The sequence below is a fragment of the Rhineura floridana genome, chromosome 3 (assembly GCF_030035675.1).
Source record: "Rhineura floridana isolate rRhiFlo1 chromosome 3, rRhiFlo1.hap2, whole genome shotgun sequence".
Classification (NCBI taxonomy): Eukaryota; Metazoa; Chordata; class Lepidosauria; order Squamata; family Rhineuridae; genus Rhineura; species Rhineura floridana.
The window spans coordinates 44477337-44498196 of record NC_084482.1 but is presented as its reverse complement, the minus strand read 5'-3'; the positions used below and the strand labels follow the sequence as shown (position 1 = coordinate 44498196).

The following is a 20860-nucleotide window of genomic DNA, read 5'->3' as shown; positions in this document are numbered from 1 at the left end:
CCATCACCCTCAGCCAGCATTGCCAATGGTCAGGAAAGATGGGAATTGTGGTCCAACAACATCTGGAGGCACACTGGTTGGGAAAGGCTGGGCCACAGAATGTACAACATTCAGGTCATATATGCACATGTCCCAAGGCCTGTTGGAGGTTATGTATACTGGCTGGGAAATGTGCACAATTCCCTCTTCATGGAAGAGTTATACACATATTCTCCATGATGCAACCCTGACAAAGCTACGTGCTTCTAAATCCTATTAAAAGATTTAGGATCAAAGCGCACAGTGACACCCTTCAATCTCACTGATTTAAGACGGGCCACTTATCTTTTTCAGGACTGAGCCAACAAACTAGTAGAATGCCACATACCACTGCTGTAAAGTGCAGGATCCAGTGTTTCTATTTGTATTTAAGGTATCCGTTCAAAAGGATACATTCCAGTTGTTAAATACAGGGGGGAAAACAAGACTACTCTTTCTGTTAACAACTGTCGAATTCATAGAGTCATAGAGCTAGAGGGGGCCCTGCAGACAATCTTGCCCAACCCTCTGCTTAATGCAAGGAAGCTAGTGCTAAAGCATCCCCAACAGATGGCTGTCCCACCCACCTCTGCTTGAAGAGGTAGAGGTCACCCGTGAATTGAATTCAATGATGATTTTCAGAGTGTATTCCAGAGGGACCCTGGAGTTCCTTAGGAGCTTATCAAAGATTCCTCAAAGAGGAAATCAAAGCTTGCCCACCCATTTCCACCTTCTCCTAGTATGTGAAGCTCCAGAGAAACACTGGATGAGTTTTGCAGTTTACACAGGGCAATGGTGAGACACAACAGGTGTCCTATGTGAACCAAGTGTACCCTGAAACATTACTTGTATCTTCTGCATTGTGGAGGTGTTCTTTGGTAGTTGTGCAAGGGTTGTTTGCACAGACAACCACAAGTGAAAAGGTTTCCCTGAAGGTATAAAACTTGAAACCTACCAGCTTAATTAGTTTACATCTAATGGCTCGTTGAGAACTGCATAGCTTGGTTAGCATGCTTCACACGTCGTAAGGTTAGGTACACATTACCAATGGGCTGTACATAAATCCGATTCTTCTGAGGAGTTGGCATCTTTCTGCAAGGGTCATGATAAAATTGTGCAAAATCCTGGGTGGGTTCTGGGTGTGAACAGATCCAATCCGACTCAGAATGCAGAGTGATAGGCTTAAAGAGAACACTGGCTGGCTGAAATGCTTCATTTAGGAAATGCTTTTCCTTAGGCTCAAACTTCTCATATAGTCTTACAAGATGCATGTCCTTGGAAATCAGGGCTATCTTCAGCACCTCCTCAGAATGTTTAATAATCTTCATCTAATGAAAGAGAAATACCAAAACTGTTGTGAAATCTGGATCTCTCATGCACGCACATTTTATAACAGTTCCCTTTCTTCCATCACACCACCAGTCACTCCTCACAAACTTCTATTATTCCTTTTATAATTAGTAACATCCAATCACCAGCCATATTTTGCAGCTTGCTGCTTACTCAGCAGTCATCATGTCCTACATATGCAATATTGAGCTTCCTCATTCCCATTCCCAACTATCATTACATAATCAGCTTCTGCTTTTGGACAAGACCAGTATGAGAAAGGCTTGCTGCAAATTCAATCATCAGCTTAGTTCCACATAATGTCACTGGGGAACTTCATCCCAGCTTTAAAAAAACACCAGTCACATTTACATTAGAACTAGACTCACATTGTACCAAAAACTAGACAGTTCTTGAATCCAGTTACATTCTATGACAACATCGGTCTAACGAATCAAAGCAATGGTTTACCAAACACATCATACTGTCTTCAACCGCAGCCCATCCTGAACACCTGAGGAACATTCAACAGCACAGAAAACAAATGGAGTTAGTTCTCCATTCCATGTCAATAATGGCCTTTAAAAAAATTATACATTAATGATCAGTAGTGCCATCAGACAGGACTTTGGGGCAGGACTCCAGACCCCTGCTGAGCAGAATGATCAGAAATGTCCCCAAATGCAGCAGGGCTGTCTCACAGCCTTTTAAAGTAATACACAGTACTGTCTAAAGAGGCCCCCTTGTAGAACATGAAGTCCAGAGTCTAAAGTTACACAACTGCACCACTGCTACTAATGATATTAGTGGTTACTCTGGGAAGCCAACACCAAGAAGACTTTTCCATTGTAGTTTTTAAGACTGCCACATCATGGCTTGACTCAGATTTCAAAAACATTCTGCAATGTGTGAAACCATCATCAGGGCCACATTTAAATTTTTATTTTAAAAACCCTCTGTGATAAGATATAAAATACCACAATAAGAAAGGGTGAATTCTGATTTACACAGTCTAAGACTATATATGTATAACTTGCTTAATTCATTTGCTATTCACATGGAAAAGCAAATAACCCAGTCATCAGACAACTGGAAATCCTGCTCAGATGTAGGTCTATCTTCTGAGATATTGCCGAGCACTGCCCTTGCACTTTGTTGCAAGCCTAGCCTCACAGCTTCAAGAAATTTCCTTTTAATTTTAATTAAAACTGAAATTCTCAGGATACTGACTTCAGCACTCAGTACCAATTTTTCCACTTGTCCCAGTGTGTTTGTTGAATATTAAAAGATTTTTTTATGATCACAAAATGCACTAGAATGTTCACAAGCTAGCAATCAGCAAACCGCCCCTTCCATTAACCACTCAATTTGTAACTATTTATTTATTTATTTAAAATATGTCTATCCCGCCCTTCTACCCCATAATAGGGCACTCAGGGTGGCTTACAAAAATAAAATCAAACATATACATAATAAAATTTTAAACAATAAAATCACAAAACATTAAAATAAATTAAAATACATAAAATACAACTAAAATACATAAAATTATACACACACACACACACACACACACACACACATTATATAGGGAGTGGTACTAAAAGGGACTACAAGGGTAAAATTTAATGTAGAAGGCAAAAAATCATAAAATCAGTGTCAGGCTCTACCTTCAGTCCCCCCCAAAGGCTCTCCGGAACAAGATCGTTTTCAGAAGTCTCCGGAAAACCATCAGGGAGGGAGCAAAGCAGTCTTCTTGGGGTAGGGTATTCCAAAGCTTGGGGGCCACAGCTGAAGAAGCTCTCTCCTGCATGCCTGTCAATCTAACATCTTTCACTCCAGGCATGCAGAGGAGACCAGAGGCAGATGATCTTAAATCCCGGGCAGGTACATATGGGCGTAAGTGGTCCCTCAGGTACATTGGTCCAAGGTCGTTTAGTGCTTTAAAGGTCACTTTGAATTGGGCCCGGAAACAAATTGGGAGCCAGTGGAGTCGATAAAGCACAGGGATGATATGCTCCCTGTGCCGTGCTCCTGTTAACATTCTGGCTGTCTACCTATCTAACTATCTACCATGTAGTCTAGCAGCTCAATCCAGCTCCCGATTGTTATAATAGGTAGCAGTTCCATCCAGCATTGCTGCCATCAACAAAGATGGTGGCAGAGGCTTCAGCCCCTTAGGGAAACCTCGGCCACCATCTTGATTGATGGCAAACCTGCGTGCACCGCAAAAAACAACAGAAAGGTAGGTGAAGCGGGGGGACAGCCGGGGGATGACGGGCGGCACGGAAGCTCCTGTCTTGCAGTCCGCAGATGCTTACGTTCCATGGATAGCAGAGGGGGAGCGGAGGGGCCCAGGGCAGGCTGGTACCCAAGGGCCCCGGCATGCCGGGAGCCGGCCCTGCAAGCAGGTTTCTGTCTTCTCTCACCAAAGAAAGCACTATTAAAACATGGTGTCAGAAGTGAATCTACTTTTCTGAAGAAAAGGAGGGCTCATGCACCACTGCTTGCAAAGGCAACAAGCACACTGGTGGCAGCAGAAGATCCTTTGGCAATGGCAGCCAGCATGATTCCAGTTCCAGGACCCATGGACATGGCAGGTGATATTTTTAATAACTGGATGTTTTTCAAAGTGCAGTGGGAGAATTATGAAATAGCAACAGGATCGGATGGGAAATTTAAAAAGATTAGGGTTGCAACACTGCTATCAGTGATGGGAAAAGAATGTCATTTGCTCCAGCAGCACCTTGATATTACAGCAGCAGACAGACAAGATCCTTGCAAATTGCTAGAAGGCTTCAAAGGCATTTTGAACCTACTAGAAATGTTATATATGAATGCTATCTCTTTAACAAATATGCCCAAGAACCTGATGAAACTACAGATCAATATGTTACTAAATTACGCAAAAAGGCAGATTCATGTGCATATAGCACTTTGAAAGAAGAACTGATTAGAGACAGATTGGTTATAGGCATTAAGGACAAGGCAGCACATATGAGAATGCTCCGAAAGCCTGCCTTAACTCTGCAGGAAGCCATAGACATATATAAGGGTAGTGAACAAACCCTCGTGCAAATGCAAGAAATGCACCTTTCAGAAGCTGATAGCATGCATTATTTCAGCAAAAATAAACATTCTAACATGCATATGCCATCATGCAAAAATAGTGTTGAGCCCAGAAGATTTCAAAGTGAGAGTTGTGGATACTGTGACAAAATTCATGATCCTGGCAAATGCCCAGCATTTGGAACTATTTGCAGAAGCTGTGGTAAAAGAAATCATTATGCAAGAGTTTGCAAACAATCTAAACAGAAAAAATGTGCGCAGCATGTGAAACAGATAGGCAATGATGATACAGTAAGTCAGACAGTGATATTTTCTACATGCATGACATCAAAACAGTGCATACTAAGACAAAAAAGTGGTTTGTCAAACTTGTATTAGCACCTTGCCCAGAAACTGCAGTCCTGGCTCAAGCAAGACACTGAATGTCAAATAGACAGTGGTGCATCTGTAAATGAAGTGGGTTACACAGATTATCTCAATATTATGCAAGATGGAGGGGCAAAGCCATCACCAAGCAAAGCTAAGCTGAGACTATATGATGGCACAGTTCTCACACCACTAGGTCAATGTGTGCTGCAAGCAGAATATCAAGGAAAAAGATAACAGCTAGAATTCCAGGTAGTGAATTCCAGGCAAAAGCCCCTCCTATCAGCAAGCACTAGTGAACATATGAAACTCATAATATTAAATACTACACAAGACATCCATACACTCAGACTTGAAGCCAACAGTACCTTGGCTATGGGACAAGTACAAGGTAGCATAGCAAAGGCACAAATTCTTAAAAATTACCATGATGTCTTTGAGGGACTTAGCTGTCTTCCAGGCACTTTACATTTCAAAGTGGATGACACTGTGCAACCAGTGCAACATATGCCATGTAGACTCCCTGTCACATTAAAAGAAAAAATCATAACTGCAATAAGACAAATGGGAAAAGATGGAATAATTGCCAAAGTGACAGAACCTACCGAGTGGATAAGCAGCATGGTAGCCATAGAGAAACTTGGTAAACTTTGCATATGTATATATCCAAGTAATTTAAACAAGGCATTATTACGAGCTCACTACCAGATGCCCACCATAGAAGAAATCTTACCAGACCTTGCCAAGGCAAAAATATTCTCTGTCTTAGATGCAAAAGATGGGTATTGGCAAATCTTATTAGATGAAGAAAGCAGCCACCTTACTACGTTTTGGACCCCAGAAGGACGTTATAGGTGGCTGAGAATGCCCTTTGGAATAAAACCAGCAGCAGAAGAGTAGCAGCGCCGCCAACAAGATGCACTGGCAGGTCTGAAAGGAATCAGTGTAATTGCAGATGACATTTTGGTATATGGCTGTGGAGATTCAATGGAGAATGCCATAGCTGACCATGATCGCAACCTCATCTCTCTCCTAGAAAGGGCCAGAAAAGTCAACCTGAAACTCAATAAAAATAAGATGAGACTACGACTGACAGCAGTACCCTATATGGGACACCTCCTGACATCGCAAGGCTTACAACCAGATCCAGAAAAGGTGAGAGCTATCCAGCAGATGCCTAAACCATCCAATACCAAATCTCTTCAGCAGTTACTGAGATTTGTTAATTATCTAACTAAATTTCTTCCTTGCCTTTCTGATATTTGTGAGCCTCTCAGATGACTATTGGACGGGTGCAACTTGTGTGTGGCTACCTCAACATGATGCAGCCCTCCAACAGATCAAAGACACGGTTACTAGACATCCTGTGTTGAGGTATTATGACATGAATGAAGATGTCACCATCCAATGTGACGCCAATGAAACCGTCCTGGGTGCTGTACTTTTGCAAAAAGGACAGCCTGTTGGTTTTGCATCAAGGTCTTTATCACAGACTGAACGGCATTATGCCCAAATTGAAAAAGAATGCTTAGCAACAGTATTTGCTTGTGAGAAATTTGACCAATATATACGAGGTCAGAAATGCATTAAGGTTGACAGCAATCATAAACCTCCAGAAGTTATTTTTAAGAAGTCATTGCTATCAGCTCCAAAACATCTCCAACACATGCTTCTTAGGCTACAATGCTATTCCTTGAAGGTACAATATAAAAAAGGAGCTGAGATGTACATAGTGGATCTCCTATCCAGAGCACCCTTGCCACATGACAGGCACACGTACAAGCAAGACTATGAGATACTCAATTCCCTTGAAGCACAAGCCTGACAAAAGGAACTAGAAAGCATTAATCAAGCTGCTTATATGCCCATCTAACATCAAGGACTTCAAAGAGTCCAGGAACATACTTTACAGGACAAAGAGCTGCAAGTATTGATCTCTGTTGTCTTAGCAGGTTGGCCAGATACCTGGGACAAAGCTCCAGTGTCTACTCAAGAATACTGGAACTATCATGATGAATTAAGTGTTCAAGATGGCATCATATTAAAAGGACACCGAATACTCATTCCAAAGGCCACAAGAAAAGACATATTATCAAGAATACATCGCAGTCATTCTGGAACAGAAACATGTTTGCAGAAAGCTAGAGATGTGGTATACTGGCCAAACATTACTAATGACATCAGAGACCTTGTACACAACTGTGATGTGTGTGCTGAGTTCCAAGCTAGTCAGCAAAAAGAACCATTGGTGATACACGGCATTCCTAACAGACCATGGAGTAAGGTAGGGATGGACTTTTTCACAGAAAAAGGCAGCAATTATCTCATTCTAGTAGACTACTATTCAGACTTCTGGGAAATGGATAAACTGCCAGATACAACATCAGCAACTGTAACAGAAAGAATCATGAAGCACTTCAGCAGACTTGGCATACCTGACTGTGTGAGTTCAGATGGTGGACCACAGTTCACTTCCAAAGAATTTGCCACATTTTCAAAAGACTGGGACTTTCACCACATAACATCATCTCCCTACAACAGTCAGTCTAATGGCAAAGCTGAATCAGCCATCAACATTGCAAAAACTCTATTAAAGAAAACAGCAAGAAATAAAGAAAAAATATGGCAAGCTATCCTGGAGTGAAGAAATACTCCAGCTGCTGGCATGAATAGCAGCCCAGTGCAAAGACTTATGTCCAGATGCACACGATCCTTTCTACCTACAGCTCTTGCATTATTGAAACCCAAAATTGCAATGAAAGACACAGATCAGTTGCAACACAAACGCAATGAAACTAAAAGCTATTAAGACAGGGATTCAAAACAGCAACCACCTCTGCACACTGGAGATTCTGTACGTGTCCAATTATTTCCTCAAGACAAAACATATCCTTGGACGAAAGGAACATGCATGGGACAAATAAATCTCCAGACTTATATTGTTGAAGTCAATAGGCGCTCATATCGACGGAATCGTAAGTTCATTCGCCTAATGAGTCTTCAGGGACTTAAAGACACTGCAGATGTAGTGGACGATGATATACAGGATAATTCCATCATTCCATGCGCTCATGAAGATGCACACCATACTCCAGGCCCTGAACCACCAAATAAAGAGACACATGTAACTGTATCACCAACACTGAACAGTGACCTTATCAAGAGCACACGTACCCACAATCATATCAAACCACCTGAATGATAGACGGATGCTGTATTAGATGACTGAGAGGCAGTTTAATTATCAGTCATTCAGTACCAGTGCTACTTTCAAGTTGTTTAGTTCAAAAAGTTATACTTGCGTTGTTTATATGTTCTTATAATAAATATGACATTGGGGATGTTATAATAGGTAGCAGTTCCATCCAGCAGGGGAAACTGCAGGGAGACTGCCATGGAGATCTGGAGGCTGAGCTCTAGTGTAAAGGTCAAGTGGGGGGAGCCTGAGCAAGCACAGCAGATCTTGTATGCATTCTCTAAATAAAGCTTTAGTTATAGCAAGCAGGTTTCTGTCTTCTCTCACCAAAGAAAGCACTATTAAAACACCGATCTAAAGGATCACCAATTTTTCATCTTTCAACCACTTTCTCAACATAACCGGAGGAAAATAGTACTATCTAAATTAGTGGTGACGAACCTGCAGCCTGAGTGCCACATATGGCCCTCTGAATGCTGCAGACCCAGCTCTTGCTCTGGGAATCCAAATTTTGGAAACTGCTTCCTCTTCTTGGTCATGTGTGTGTTTGGGGCAGGGAAGAGAGAAAAAGAAGAAGACCCAGCTGCCACAGACACTGAAAACTTCCCTAGTGAGAGCAGCAAAGCTTGTTTATTTATTTATTTATTTATTTTGTATCCCGCCCTTCCTCCCAGCAGTAGCCCAGGGTGGCAAACAAAGCACTAAAACACTTTAAAACATCATAAAAACAAATCTTAAAATACATTAAAACAAAACAGCATTAAAAACATTTTTAAAAAACAACCTTAAAAAAGGATTTAAAACATTATTAAAAAACATATTAAACAATTCTGACACAGATGCAGACTGGGATAGGTCTCAACTTAAAAGGCTTGTTGAAAGAGGAAAGCCTTCAAAAGGCGCCGAAAAGATAGCAGAGATGGCGCCTGCCTAATATTCAAAGGGAGGGAATTCCACAGGGTAGGTGCCACCACACTAAAGGTCCGTTTCCTATATTGTGCAGAACGAACCTCCTGATAAGATGGTATCTGCAGGAGGCCCTCACCTGCAGAGCACAGTGATCTACTGGGCATATAAGGGGTAAGACGGTCTTTCAGGTATCCTGGTCCCGAGCTGTATAGGGCTTTGAACGCCAAAACTAGAACCTTGAACTTGGCCCAGCAGCAAATGGGCAGCCAGTGCAATTCTTTCAGCAGCAGGGTGACATGTTGGTGATACCCTTCTCCAGTGAGCAGTCTCGCCGCCACATTTTGCACCAGCTGCAGCTTCCGGACCAACGTCAAGGCAGCCCCACATAGAGCGCATTATAGTAATCCAGCCTAGAGGTTGCCAGTGTGTGGACAACAGTAGTCAGGCTATCCTGGTCCAGAAATGGCCACAGCTGTCTCACCAGCCCAAGCTGGTAAAAGGCACTCCTAGCCACTGAGGTCACCTGGGCCTCTAGCAACAAAGATGGATCCAGGAGCACCCCCACACTATGGACCTGCTCTTTCAGAAAGAGTACGACCCCATCCAAAGCAGGCAACTGACCTATTATCCGAACTCAGGAACCACCAACCCACATTGCCTCCGTCTTGCTAGGATTCAGACTCAGTTTATTGGCCCCCATCCAGCCCACCACCGAGTCCAGGCAGCGGTCGAGGGCTTGCACAGCCTCTTCCGATTCAGATGTTACGGAGAAATAGAGCTGGGTATCATCAGCATACTGCTGACACCTCGCCCCAAAGCTCCTGATGACTGCTCCCAAGGGCTTCATATAGATGTTAAACAGCATGGGGGACAAGATGGTACCCTGCGGCACCCTACAGCACAGCTGCCAGGAGGCCAAAAGACAGTCATCCAATGCTATTCTCTGAGAACGACCCTGGAGATAGGATCAGAACCCTGTAAAACAGTGCCTCCAATACCCATCTCACCAGGTCGGCCCAGAAAGATACCATGGTCAATGGTATCAAAAGCCGCTGATTTGGCAGAACCTCCCCTCAGCCTCTCAACTCAAATGATGTATCTAGTATAAGCAAAAAGAGGTTATCCAAGTTCCTAATGCAAGGCGGGAAACCAGCTTATTAACTGGTTACATGCACACTATGCAAGATTACCACTTGTTTAAAAGGAGATTGTGTTCACCCTAAATTTGATTTTAAAATAGCGTTATTCTGCTTTGTATCCCAGATGAATGTATCACTTGAGGACAGGGTTGATTTGATTTAAATCAAACTGATTTAAATAGCTTCTCTGAAAGTCTCAATTTAAATTATTTAAATCAGCTTAAATCACTAGTGGAAGATTCTATTTAATCATCATTTTTAGTAGAAGTACATTATTGTTTAATATAACCTTAATACATATTCAAAGATGTAGGTTTCATTAGAAGGTGGTACACACTAAGCAATTATTCTGAATTGTTTGCAAATTAATTTTCATCCAAAAATGGAATGATAATTTGGTCATTTTAGTACTAAAGCAGAATGAATTTGTGAAATCATTCAGGAGATGAACCAGCTCCAACTATTCAATTAATCGTGATATTCTGGTCATGATGTGCCAGAATCACCACCACCACCAAACAGGCTTTTAAATTGTACTAATAAGATTGTTTATTCTTCTGATTAGTTTTCTTCTTCAACAACCAAAAACATTAACAAAACACACACATGGATTTTTGAACAGTTAGCTATTTCAGTTTTTAGATAAACGTAAAGTTCTTTAAAAAAATAAAATTTAGGCAATTTCAACCAAGTCAACATGAGAAAAAATATTGGGTGGTACACGTAACATGAGAAAAAATATTGGGTGGTACAGGTAACTCAGTCTTCTTCTTCACCTTTGTCTTCCTTGTTCATTGTCAGGAAAAGAAACACAAGCTTTCCCACTTTTTCAGGTCCCACCTTATTTCTCAATTTAGAATGAATTAGTTCAAAGGAAGAAAATATTCTCTCTACACCTGCAGAAGCGGCTACTGTTGTTAAGAGTTGGATTACCACTTCAGTGGTCTCCTCCTTGTTCAGATCTACTCCATCACCCCAAATTCTCTATTCATTTACCTTCTCTGTCTTTGTCCTCAGAGAGAGGCAAGGCCGAGACACAGAGAGTGTGTGTGTGTGCACTTCATGTACACCACCTGCAGAATAGGACTAGATTATCACCCATCTACATAAACTACCGTTAACATATTCATAGAATATAATTAGAAGTTATATGATTATTACTCATGATCTTTGACCTAGGCTCTTTTTTTACTAATTTGTTTCAAGAAAATTTTGAAATCTGATTGAAATTTGAAAAATTCCAATTTAAATTTAAAAAATCCATTTTAAAAAAAAGCATTGATTTTTATCAACCTTGCTTGAGGATGTCATTGTAGGCACCAGAAAGACCAGTTTATGTCTGTTGAAGAGCTTGGACATACCCAGTAGTTTTTTTTTAAAGCAAACAAACAAACAAAAAACCCTTGCCATCAAGACATGCCCTGAGATTTGGTTGGCCTTCACCAGGGACTGAGTCTTTAGTGTGGCAGGCCCTGCCCTGTGGAGGTTTGGCAGGAACCATCTCTCTCTTCTTTCAGAAAACTATAGTTTTCTTTGCAAAACTATATGCTTTCGATACCATCAACAATGGTATCCTTCTGGGGCGTCTGTCTAAGTTGGGTGTTGGGAGCACTGCATTGCAGTGGTTCCATTCTTACTTAGATGGCCGGCTTCAGAAGGTGGTTCTTGGGGGGGGCATTGCTTGGCTCCATGGGCTCTCCAGTATGAGGGGGCGGTTCTGTCCCCCATGTTGTTTAACATCTACATGAAACTGTTGAATGGGATCATACGGAGTTTTAGAGTGCATTGTCATCAGTATACTGATGACACACAGCTCTATTTCTCCTTTTCATCTTCTGCAGGTGAGGCAGTAGATGTGCTGAATCAGTGCTTGGTTGGGTTAATGGACTGGATGAGGGCCAGTAAACTGAAGGTTAACCCAGACAAGACTGAGATGCTATTGTGGGTGGTTCCTCTGACTGGCTGAGGAGTATGCGGCTTGCTGTAGATGGGGTCACACCCCCTTAGAAGGAGCAGTTCATAGTTTGGGGGTCGTCCTGGATCCACTGTTGTCACTTGAGGCACAGGTGGCTTCAGTGACGCAGAGTGCCTTCCATAGGCTGGTGGTCTAACTGCAACTCTATCTATACAGGGATAACCATGGATACAGTAATCTATGCTCTGGTAATTTAAGGTTGAATTATTGCAATGCGCTTTACATGGGCCTGCCTTTGAAAACAGTTTGGAAACTTCAATTAGTGCAGAATGCATCTGCCTGATTGTTGACAGGTTCAAGGCGAACACAGCATTGGCTGCCTGTATGCTTCCCAGCACAATTCAAGGTGCTGGTTTTGACCTATAAAGGTCTTTAAGGCGCAGGTCCCCAATATCTTCTGGAATGCCTCTCCTGATATTAATCTACCCAGACTCTTACATCTTGCTCTGAGGCCCTTCTCCAGGTCCCCCCTCTGAGGGAGCCTTGGAGGGTGGTGACAAGGGAGAGGGCTTTTTTAGTTGTGGCTCCCCATCTGTAGAATATGCTGCCCAGTGAGGCCCACCTGGCGCTTTCATTGACATCTTTCTGGCACCAGGTAGATGTACCTTTTCTCCCAGGCGTTTGCTAGATTGAGATGTTGTCTTTTAATATGCTACCAAACCTTCCTGTGGCTGTGTGGGGTTGTTATTGCTATTGTTTTGCTGTTGTTTATTGTTATGTTTTTGTAGTGTGTTTTATTTGTTTTTGTTTTAACATTGTGTAAGTCACTTGGGGACCTTTGGGTATCAAGCACCTAATAAATCTAATAAATAATATCAATATTATTAATAATATTGTTTAGACAGGCCTTTACAATTTGAGTTCTCTTTTTAATCAATCTGTATTGATATATTCTTATGAAAGTGCAGATTATAGATAAATAAATATCCCAAACTACAGGCGAGCAGGCAGTGACAGTGAGGAAGAGGAGCAGGACCAGGAGGATTCAGGGATTAAGTGTGGCCTTCAACAAGTGTCCAATTATGCTTATCCCAAACGCCAGTCCTGACACATGGCACACGAGAGTTTTTTAACAGACTGGATTTAAATGAATGGGTGGTTAAACTGGCCTCTGTTAATTTGTGTGACAATACATATCCCATTTGATGTTTAATGGCTTATTTTTTCATCAGTAGTCAGAAGTGTCATTAGTTTTTGCACTGGATTCCATGGTAAATTAGGAACAGAGCAGGATAATTTAATGACCAATTACCGGTATGTCACTGACTTCCAGCCACAGTTACACTAAGGAAACATAGATAAGTAATATTATGAGTTATTTGCCAAAATGGCCAGTTCCTCTCTATACAGATATTATCCCAAATCCTCTTCTCTAAACAGGGACCTCTGGGATACTATCTCTATGCAGAAGATATATCAGAATACCCTCCTGTGCAGCCGTAAGCAAGCTGCATAGTTCCAAGGAGCCCAGTTGCCCCCCCAGCTGGTACTTGCGGACAAGGAAGGGGCTGGCTTGTGCAGCTGTGGCAAGCTGAGCAGGCCCTAGCCAGCTGGGGAGAACTAGCCTCAGAGGGAGGCAATGGTAAACCCCCTCTGAATACCCCTTACCATGAAAACCCTATTCGTAGGGTAGCCGTAAGTCGGGATAGACTTGAAGGCAGTCCATTTTTCAAGCAGAGCTCATACTTCTCCAGATCCAAGCTAATTACTAGTTATGTTATTCAGGTTGCGTACACTGACCTCTCTCTGCTTAAAAAAGAAAAGGCATTTTTTCCCACTTGCTAAGTTTGCTGTAGTTATTATGACGTACTTCTCCCCAAGTTATCTTGGGGCCCTGCCGCCCTGGGCTCCTTATAAATAAAATAATAAAATAAATAAATAATCTTAAAACACAGTCTGTTGTTTATTTGCAGTTTACCATTGAACGCAGTTAAAAAGCGACCCTTTAAATCCTGATGAGAATCTTAGCCCTCTCTCTAATTTACTGAAATGGCGCCTCTGCCCGTTTGAAAATCTCCGCCCCATCCCCCCCTTCCCTCACCCGTTTCCAGACACACAGCAACAATAATTTCCACAAGGAGAGTCACGTTAGTTTCTTGCAGAAGAAGCAACGAGTCTTGTGGCATCTTAAAAGCTAACACATTTATTGTGGTACCACTTTACGTGAACGCTAACACCCGTAAGAAACCTATTGCCCTTGAAGGTGCCACAAGCCTCTTCGCTGTTTTAGAGCAATATCTCGTACATTATCCATGTTTCTCCTCCGACCCTGCTAGAATCCCCTTCCTCTGGCGTCGAGTCCCTCTGTCTTGCCACACACACCTCCCAGCCGCACAACTTAACCGCCTCCCCCCCAAAAAAAACCCAATACGCAGCTCCAGCTGGTGGCGCTGCACTGCCACAGGCTACCTCTTTAGGCACGCCCCCTCTCGAAGGCCGCTGTCACCGCGTCGTCCCCCCCCCCCAGCCTCCGCCTGCTCGCCCCTCTCCTTTGCCAAAGGCAGTCTCAGCGCGGCCTGCTCAGCGCTTCCGCGTCGGTGTACACTTCAGCAGCGAAGCTTAGCGAGGTTCCAGTCGTTGTCGGGCGGCCTGAGAGGGTGGAGTGGGCAGAGCCTGAGCGAGAGCAGCCTTCAGTTCAGGCCTTCTCAAGGCGTTTTCCTGCGCGCGGCCTCTACTTCCGGATTCATAGCCCGCCTATGAGGAAAGCAGCAGGCCTGCCTCAGAACATATAGGGACAAATCCGGGGCTTGGAGCGCCGCTGCTCTAAGGGGAGGAAGCAGCTTGAGCCGGTCTCAGAGTGGTTTTTTATGGTTACACTGAGACATTGAGCACAATACAGACATATAACATAGCGTATCTGAGCATACGGGGAGTGTATTTCTCTCAACACTGCTTACGTTTAGCGGGTTGCCGCTACCAGATTGGTGTTAGGGGATCCAGACACGTTCCCGTGCAGCATCTCTTGAAAAACTTCACACAACTCAACATTGGAACAGAGAACAAAATAATACAGATACACATTATGTAATGAGTAGTAGTTGGCCCTGAACAGATAGCCCAGAGCATGATTCGAGGAGGCATGCTTTTAGTGCAAAACTAAGCAGATTTCATCCTGGTTTATATTTTGAATGGGAGACTCAAACAAGATGATTAGGGCTGTAGGAAGCAGAATATAAGTACAGATATCCCCACTGTAGCAGAACATAAAGAAAATTCTAATCCGTCTTAGTTTTTATTGCAGAACCAAAGAATGACAAGTATCACAGGATTCTCTGGATCATATCTGCCCTTCAAGAAGAATGCAGCTACCCTTCGTAGTTGGGGGGGGGAAGCCCTCTACCTTTCAACAGCACTTCCACCTTATTTATATACATCATGGTAGAGGGCAACCTGACTAGCATTCTTACTGCATTTCATTCCAGCTTTGTTCTCCACTGTACAGATACCTATGTAGTTCCCACATGTATAAATCTCCTTGTCAAGCTTGAGCTTTATTTTTTTCTATAGAAAAATTGAATTTCAGCAACATATCCCAAATATATGTGATGGTACACTGAAAAAATACAGGAGGAACATGGAGAAACAATTGTGAAATAGGTAGGATCTAAGACAGCAAAGGTTTAGCTTCTGCAAAAGAAATTAGGAAATCTGGGGAATAGGAACATGAGCACATTATTTCAAACTCAGCAGTTTTTTTATGTAATGCAGGGAAAACAATTGTGAGAGACACGCTTCTGTCTGGTTTAGCTGTGCAAGGGTTTGTACCTAAGACACAAGGTTTTATAAAAATGAACTATGACAACATATCCTTATTTGATTTTCTGTAGCAGAACATACAAAAATTTGCTTGTCTGGACATACCCCAAGGCCAATGCTGTGTTCCAATTTCACACTCTGAGCAGAAGAGTGTGAAGCTACATAGTTAATAGGATATTGTATTTCTAGGTGTGCCAATGTCACAATTTCTTTTGGCTAAGTAATTTGGTATGGCACTGGACCTATCAGATGTTGTGCCAAACAGATTTCAGAATACTGCAAGATGAAGCAGTAAACCAGAGCTTCAGTTTTCTGGCCAGAATTCTCTGAAGCTTTGTAGTACAACTTTAAAATGAATGTGATCAAAGTACCCATAGTTTTGGAATGAATATTTTAACATTTTAAATTCTAGTGCAATTAGGAAATCAGGACAATTAGGTTTATTTCCAACAGCAGTACCAAAAGCAAGAATTTTGCAATACTGTAATAGTTTAATTATATTCAGTGTGTTCAGAAACATGTATTTGTGTCATATAGAAATGTCTTCATTTTTAAAAAAGTTTGTTTCCTGTGATACATACCCAGAGAGGGGAAGATTTTATGGTAGCAACATTTCAATTTAAAGCAATAACATGAAGAAATGTGCCTTTGGCGCATTGTAGAGAAATTAAATTTATGGAATTCCTAGACATAAAAGAACAAAGCATACCAAAAAAGAGTCTTGAAGCTACACATCAGAGAAAATAGTGAAACAGAATGTGTTCAGGAAACAATGAAACAAAATAGGGGCCTTCAGTTTTTGTCCCTCTGCTCAGTAGATATGAAGTCGTTTCCTGTGTTCTGAGTCAACCTAGCTCAGTATTGTCTGCAATAGAATGTAGTAAGTAGCTTTCTAGGATTTCAGATGGGTCTTTCCCTGCCCTACCTGGATATGTTGGGGTTCTCTAGGTGCTCTACAACTGCACTATAGCCATTCCCCAGTACTACTCATCTTGAGGCATCACCTTAAGGGGTATTTTGATCCTGAAACAATATAAATATCCAAGGGTTGTATCGAATTGGTGTCCCTCCACTGTCAAAAGGCTGTTTGACCCAGTAAAGCAGCCCATCACCAGAACAGGGATAAAGATGGTTTTCAGTGATTCACCCTCCCTTCAAATCTGCTCCAAAGGCTGGGGACCCTTCAGAACAGCATGTGAAGTGACATAGCTGAAGATTGCCTCAATCTCTGTTCTGCTTACAAGGCGGCACTGCTGCATCAATGACCCACTAGTGGTGGTCACGACACCAACTGGATACAGCAAAAATTAATCACAACGTTGTATTTTATTTCTGTAATGCTTGTATAGGTAATTGGGAAATGTGATGTAAAGTATTCTGACTGGATAATAATTTAAAACATTTACATTACACCTCCAGCAAAAAGAAAAAGTTTTCTCTACGCTATTACTATAGGATATAATGTGACCACCATCTATGTAATAGATTTCCAGTATTGTAGATGAACAGGCTGTTTGAAAGAACCAATTTATATTGAGATAACACTTATAGGAGCAAAACTCTAGAAACTAGACCAGCAATATCTGAAAGGCCTCACTCAACTGCCATCGTCCCTGCTAGGGTTGATGGAAGCCCAACAATATCTAGAGGGTCACAGTTCCCCACACCTGTTCTAAGGCAACTTTCCTGCTCAATAGATGATCATGATAATATCTTTAGCTTAGGGTAACTGGGAAACTAAAGTGCTCCCCTTTAATTCTTAATGTCTGGTTAAAAACGACTGCACACAAATTCTAGCAAGCACATACAACTCGCAGTGACCAACTTCCAAGCACTTTCGTTAACTTAAAAGTATAGTTTTCTGCTACATAGTCCATTTGTAATGTGTCCGTTTAGTAGCTGCAGCTTTTCAATGACTTCCTACATGTTGATGCCCATTTATTTGATAATGTAGATCAGAGGTGTAAACACTCATGGAAAAGCAATGCTTCTTTCCATCCTCCTGCCACCCAGATTTGAATCCTGAATAATTTGATTGCTGTTAAGTACATACTATCATATAATCTAAATGCTATACAGACCATTTATATTCTAGATTTAAAATTTCAAGTTTCTGAACACTTAAATGCCATCTTGAGACACTTCAGACAAGAGTAGGGTATACATTAAAACAAGTAAAACATGGTTGTGCCTTAACAGCCAGAAAAGATGGAAGTTAAATTTCAGGTCTGATAATCCTGACTGGAATTAGGAATGTGCAACCACAGTGAGACTACCCAAGATGTTTAATTGAACCTTTACACAAGCGTTGCTCTTCCACCTTTTTCTGCTCATTGTGCAACTTCCAAGCTACATTTAGAGGAAGGAAGACTTAAGAAATTTCACTGAACACATGCAGGGCTTCTTGCGGGATAAAAACTTCAAATCAGTCACATGGATGCATTTCATAAAACATAAAACTCTTTCCTGTTTGTTTACAAGTTGCTCAAATTGCTCTGGCAACTCAACATACTAATACTATTGTGCAAATTGTCGCCCAAAAGTTTTCCTTTAACAGTCAAGGATCAATGCGTTGCCTGCAACTGGTTATTTTAGGCAACATGGCACTAGCACATTTCAGAATGACTATTTCATGTTGCAATCCTAAACAGAGAAAATCTTACTCATTTGTGGGACTTGCTTCTAAGTTACCAAGTTTAGGACTGCAGTATACGTGACATATTGCAGAATTAATGAACTAGAAAAATGTGAAATATATAATAATGGGTTTAATTTAGCGGGGCTGTCATTCAACCAGGCCTTGAATCTATGCTACTGCAAAAGGCAAGGGCCTACAAAAACTTGCAATAACTTACTTTCATTGGGTAACCTCCATGAAGGACTATGGGAATACTGTGGACATTATATACCTCAACTTCAACAAAGCTTTTGACAAAATGCCCAATGATATTCTGTTTAGCAAGCTAATTAAATGTGACCTGGATGGAACAACTATCAGGTGGATTCACAGTTGGCTACAGAATTGCACTCAAAGAGTTCTTATCAATGGTTCCTTCTCAAATGAGGGGGGGGGAGGTAACGAGCAGGGTACCACAGGGCTCGGTCCTGGGCCCAGTGCTCTTCAACATTTTTAGTAATGACTTGGATGAGGAGGTGCAGGAAATGCTTATCAAATTTGCAGATGATACAAAATTGGGAGGAATGGGTAACACCCTGGAGGACAGAAACAAAATTCAAAGTGGTCTTGAAACAACAGAATGAAATTTAACAGAGACAAGTACAAAGTTTTACACCTAGGAAAAAAGAAAACAAATGCAGTTACAAGATAGGGGGATATTTGGCTAAACGATACATGCAAGAAGGATCTTGGAATTGTTGTTGGCTGAATATCAGCCAACAGTGTTATGTGGCTGCAAAAAAGGCAAATGCTATTTTAGGTTGCATTAACAGAAGTATAGTTTCCAAATCGTGGGAAGTACTAGTTCCCCTCTATTCAGCACTGGTTAGGCCTCATCTTGAGTACTGCGTCCAGTTCTGGACCCTGCACTGTCAGAAGGATGCAGACAAATGGAGAAGGTTCAGAGGAAGGCAACAAGGATGATCAGGGGACAGGAAACAAAGCCCTCTGAGGAGAGACTGAAAGAACTGGGCATGTTTAGCTTTGAGAAGAGAAGACTGAGAGGAGATATGACAGCCATCTTCTAGTACTTGAAAGGTTGTCACAGAGGAGGGCCAGCATCTCTTAATCACCCCAGAGTGCAGGACATTGAATAATGGGCTCGACTTACATGAAGTCAGATTTCAGCTGAACATCAGGAAAAACTTCCTAACTGTTAGAGCAGTACAACAATGAAACCAATTACCTAGGGAGGTGGTGGGCTCTAACACTTGAGGCATTCAAGAGGCAGCTGGACAGCCACCTGTTGGGTATGCTTTAATTTGGATTCTTGCATTGAGCAGGGGGTTAGACTTGATGCCCTTATAGGCCCCTTCCAACTCTACTATTCTGATTCTATACTGCAGAAATTGGCAGTCATGTTTGCAAAATTCCTTTCAACATCCCAACCTAGGAAACTTCCTATTTTACTCTCACTGCTTCTACTCTTTACCACCATTCTTCTCCTTCTAAAGAAATTCAAAATTACACTGAACAGTGCAATTTCAACCGTAAGAAAAACAGGCATAACCAAATTTTGATGCAATATTATCACTGTGAAATTCAGAGCTTCCTACAACAGCATTATATCTCTAGAGTCTAGTAAACCTATCAGAATTACGGACTGAAGAGCTCCAAGCCATATGCAACCTAGGCTATCCATGTCCACAGAAACTACTGTAGGAAGTAGGGACATGTAAAGCAGCTTAAAAACAGAATACAAAGAAAGATACAACAATATCATTCATGGATTGACTTTCCTCTTCTCCCATGCATTTTAGCATGTGTTGTCAAATTGTGTTTTTAAATTGTTTTTTGTATTTTAAAATTTCTATATTTGTTTTTATTGTTTTTAATTGTTGTAAACCTATGGGGTGGTATATAAATGTATGGCTGTGGTTACCATTTCCAAGTGCCTGGAGGCCGTAAGTGAATGGATGGGAGGAAACAGGCTGAAGCTGAACCCCGACAAGACCGAGGTACTGCTTGTGGGAGATAGGAGGAAGTTGGGTGATTTTGACCTGGTGTTGAATGGGGTAAGATTGCCCCTGAAGGACCAGGTTCGCAGCCTCAGTATTGTTCTTGATTCCCAGCTGTCCATGGAGGCTCAGGTCGTGGCGGTGAGCCAGGCAGCGTGGTATCAATTACATTTGATACAAAGGCTGCAACCCTACCTCCCTGTCCATCTGCTCCCACGGGTGGTACATGCCCTGGTCTCCTCTCGCTTAGACTATTGTAATGCGCTCTACGTGGGGCTACCCTTGAAGATGGTCTGGAAATTACAGCTGGTACAGAACACGGCGGCACATCTGATCAAGAACAGCCGCCGCCGAGACCATATCACTCCAGTACTTAAAGATCTGCACTGGCTACCAGTTGTTTACCGGGCCCAATTCAAGGTGTTGGTTTTAACCTTTAAAGCCCTACACGGTTTTGGTCCAGTTTAT

The 20860-nt window shown here is 42.0% G+C and overlaps 1 protein-coding gene across 4 annotated transcripts in view; it reads right to left on the bottom strand.

The window, feature by feature from the left end:
* Positions 1–14685, bottom strand: part of AMZ2 (archaelysin family metallopeptidase 2) — a 38249-nt gene extending 23564 nt beyond the window's left edge. For 3 of the 4 annotated variants that reach the window (XM_061615617.1, XM_061615614.1, XM_061615616.1), the window contains exons 1-2: positions 14411–14685; positions 1064–1346 (exon numbers count right to left, since the gene is read on the bottom strand). In XM_061615617.1, the coding sequence (XP_061471601.1) occupies positions 1064–1346 (283 nt within the window). In that variant the 5' untranslated portion in view covers positions 14411–14685. Of the gene's footprint in view, positions 1–1063; positions 1347–1736; positions 1800–14410 lie in introns of those variants that run through there. The other variant, XM_061615615.1, reaches the window with a different exon arrangement.
* Positions 14686–20860: the final 6175 nt, after the last annotated feature.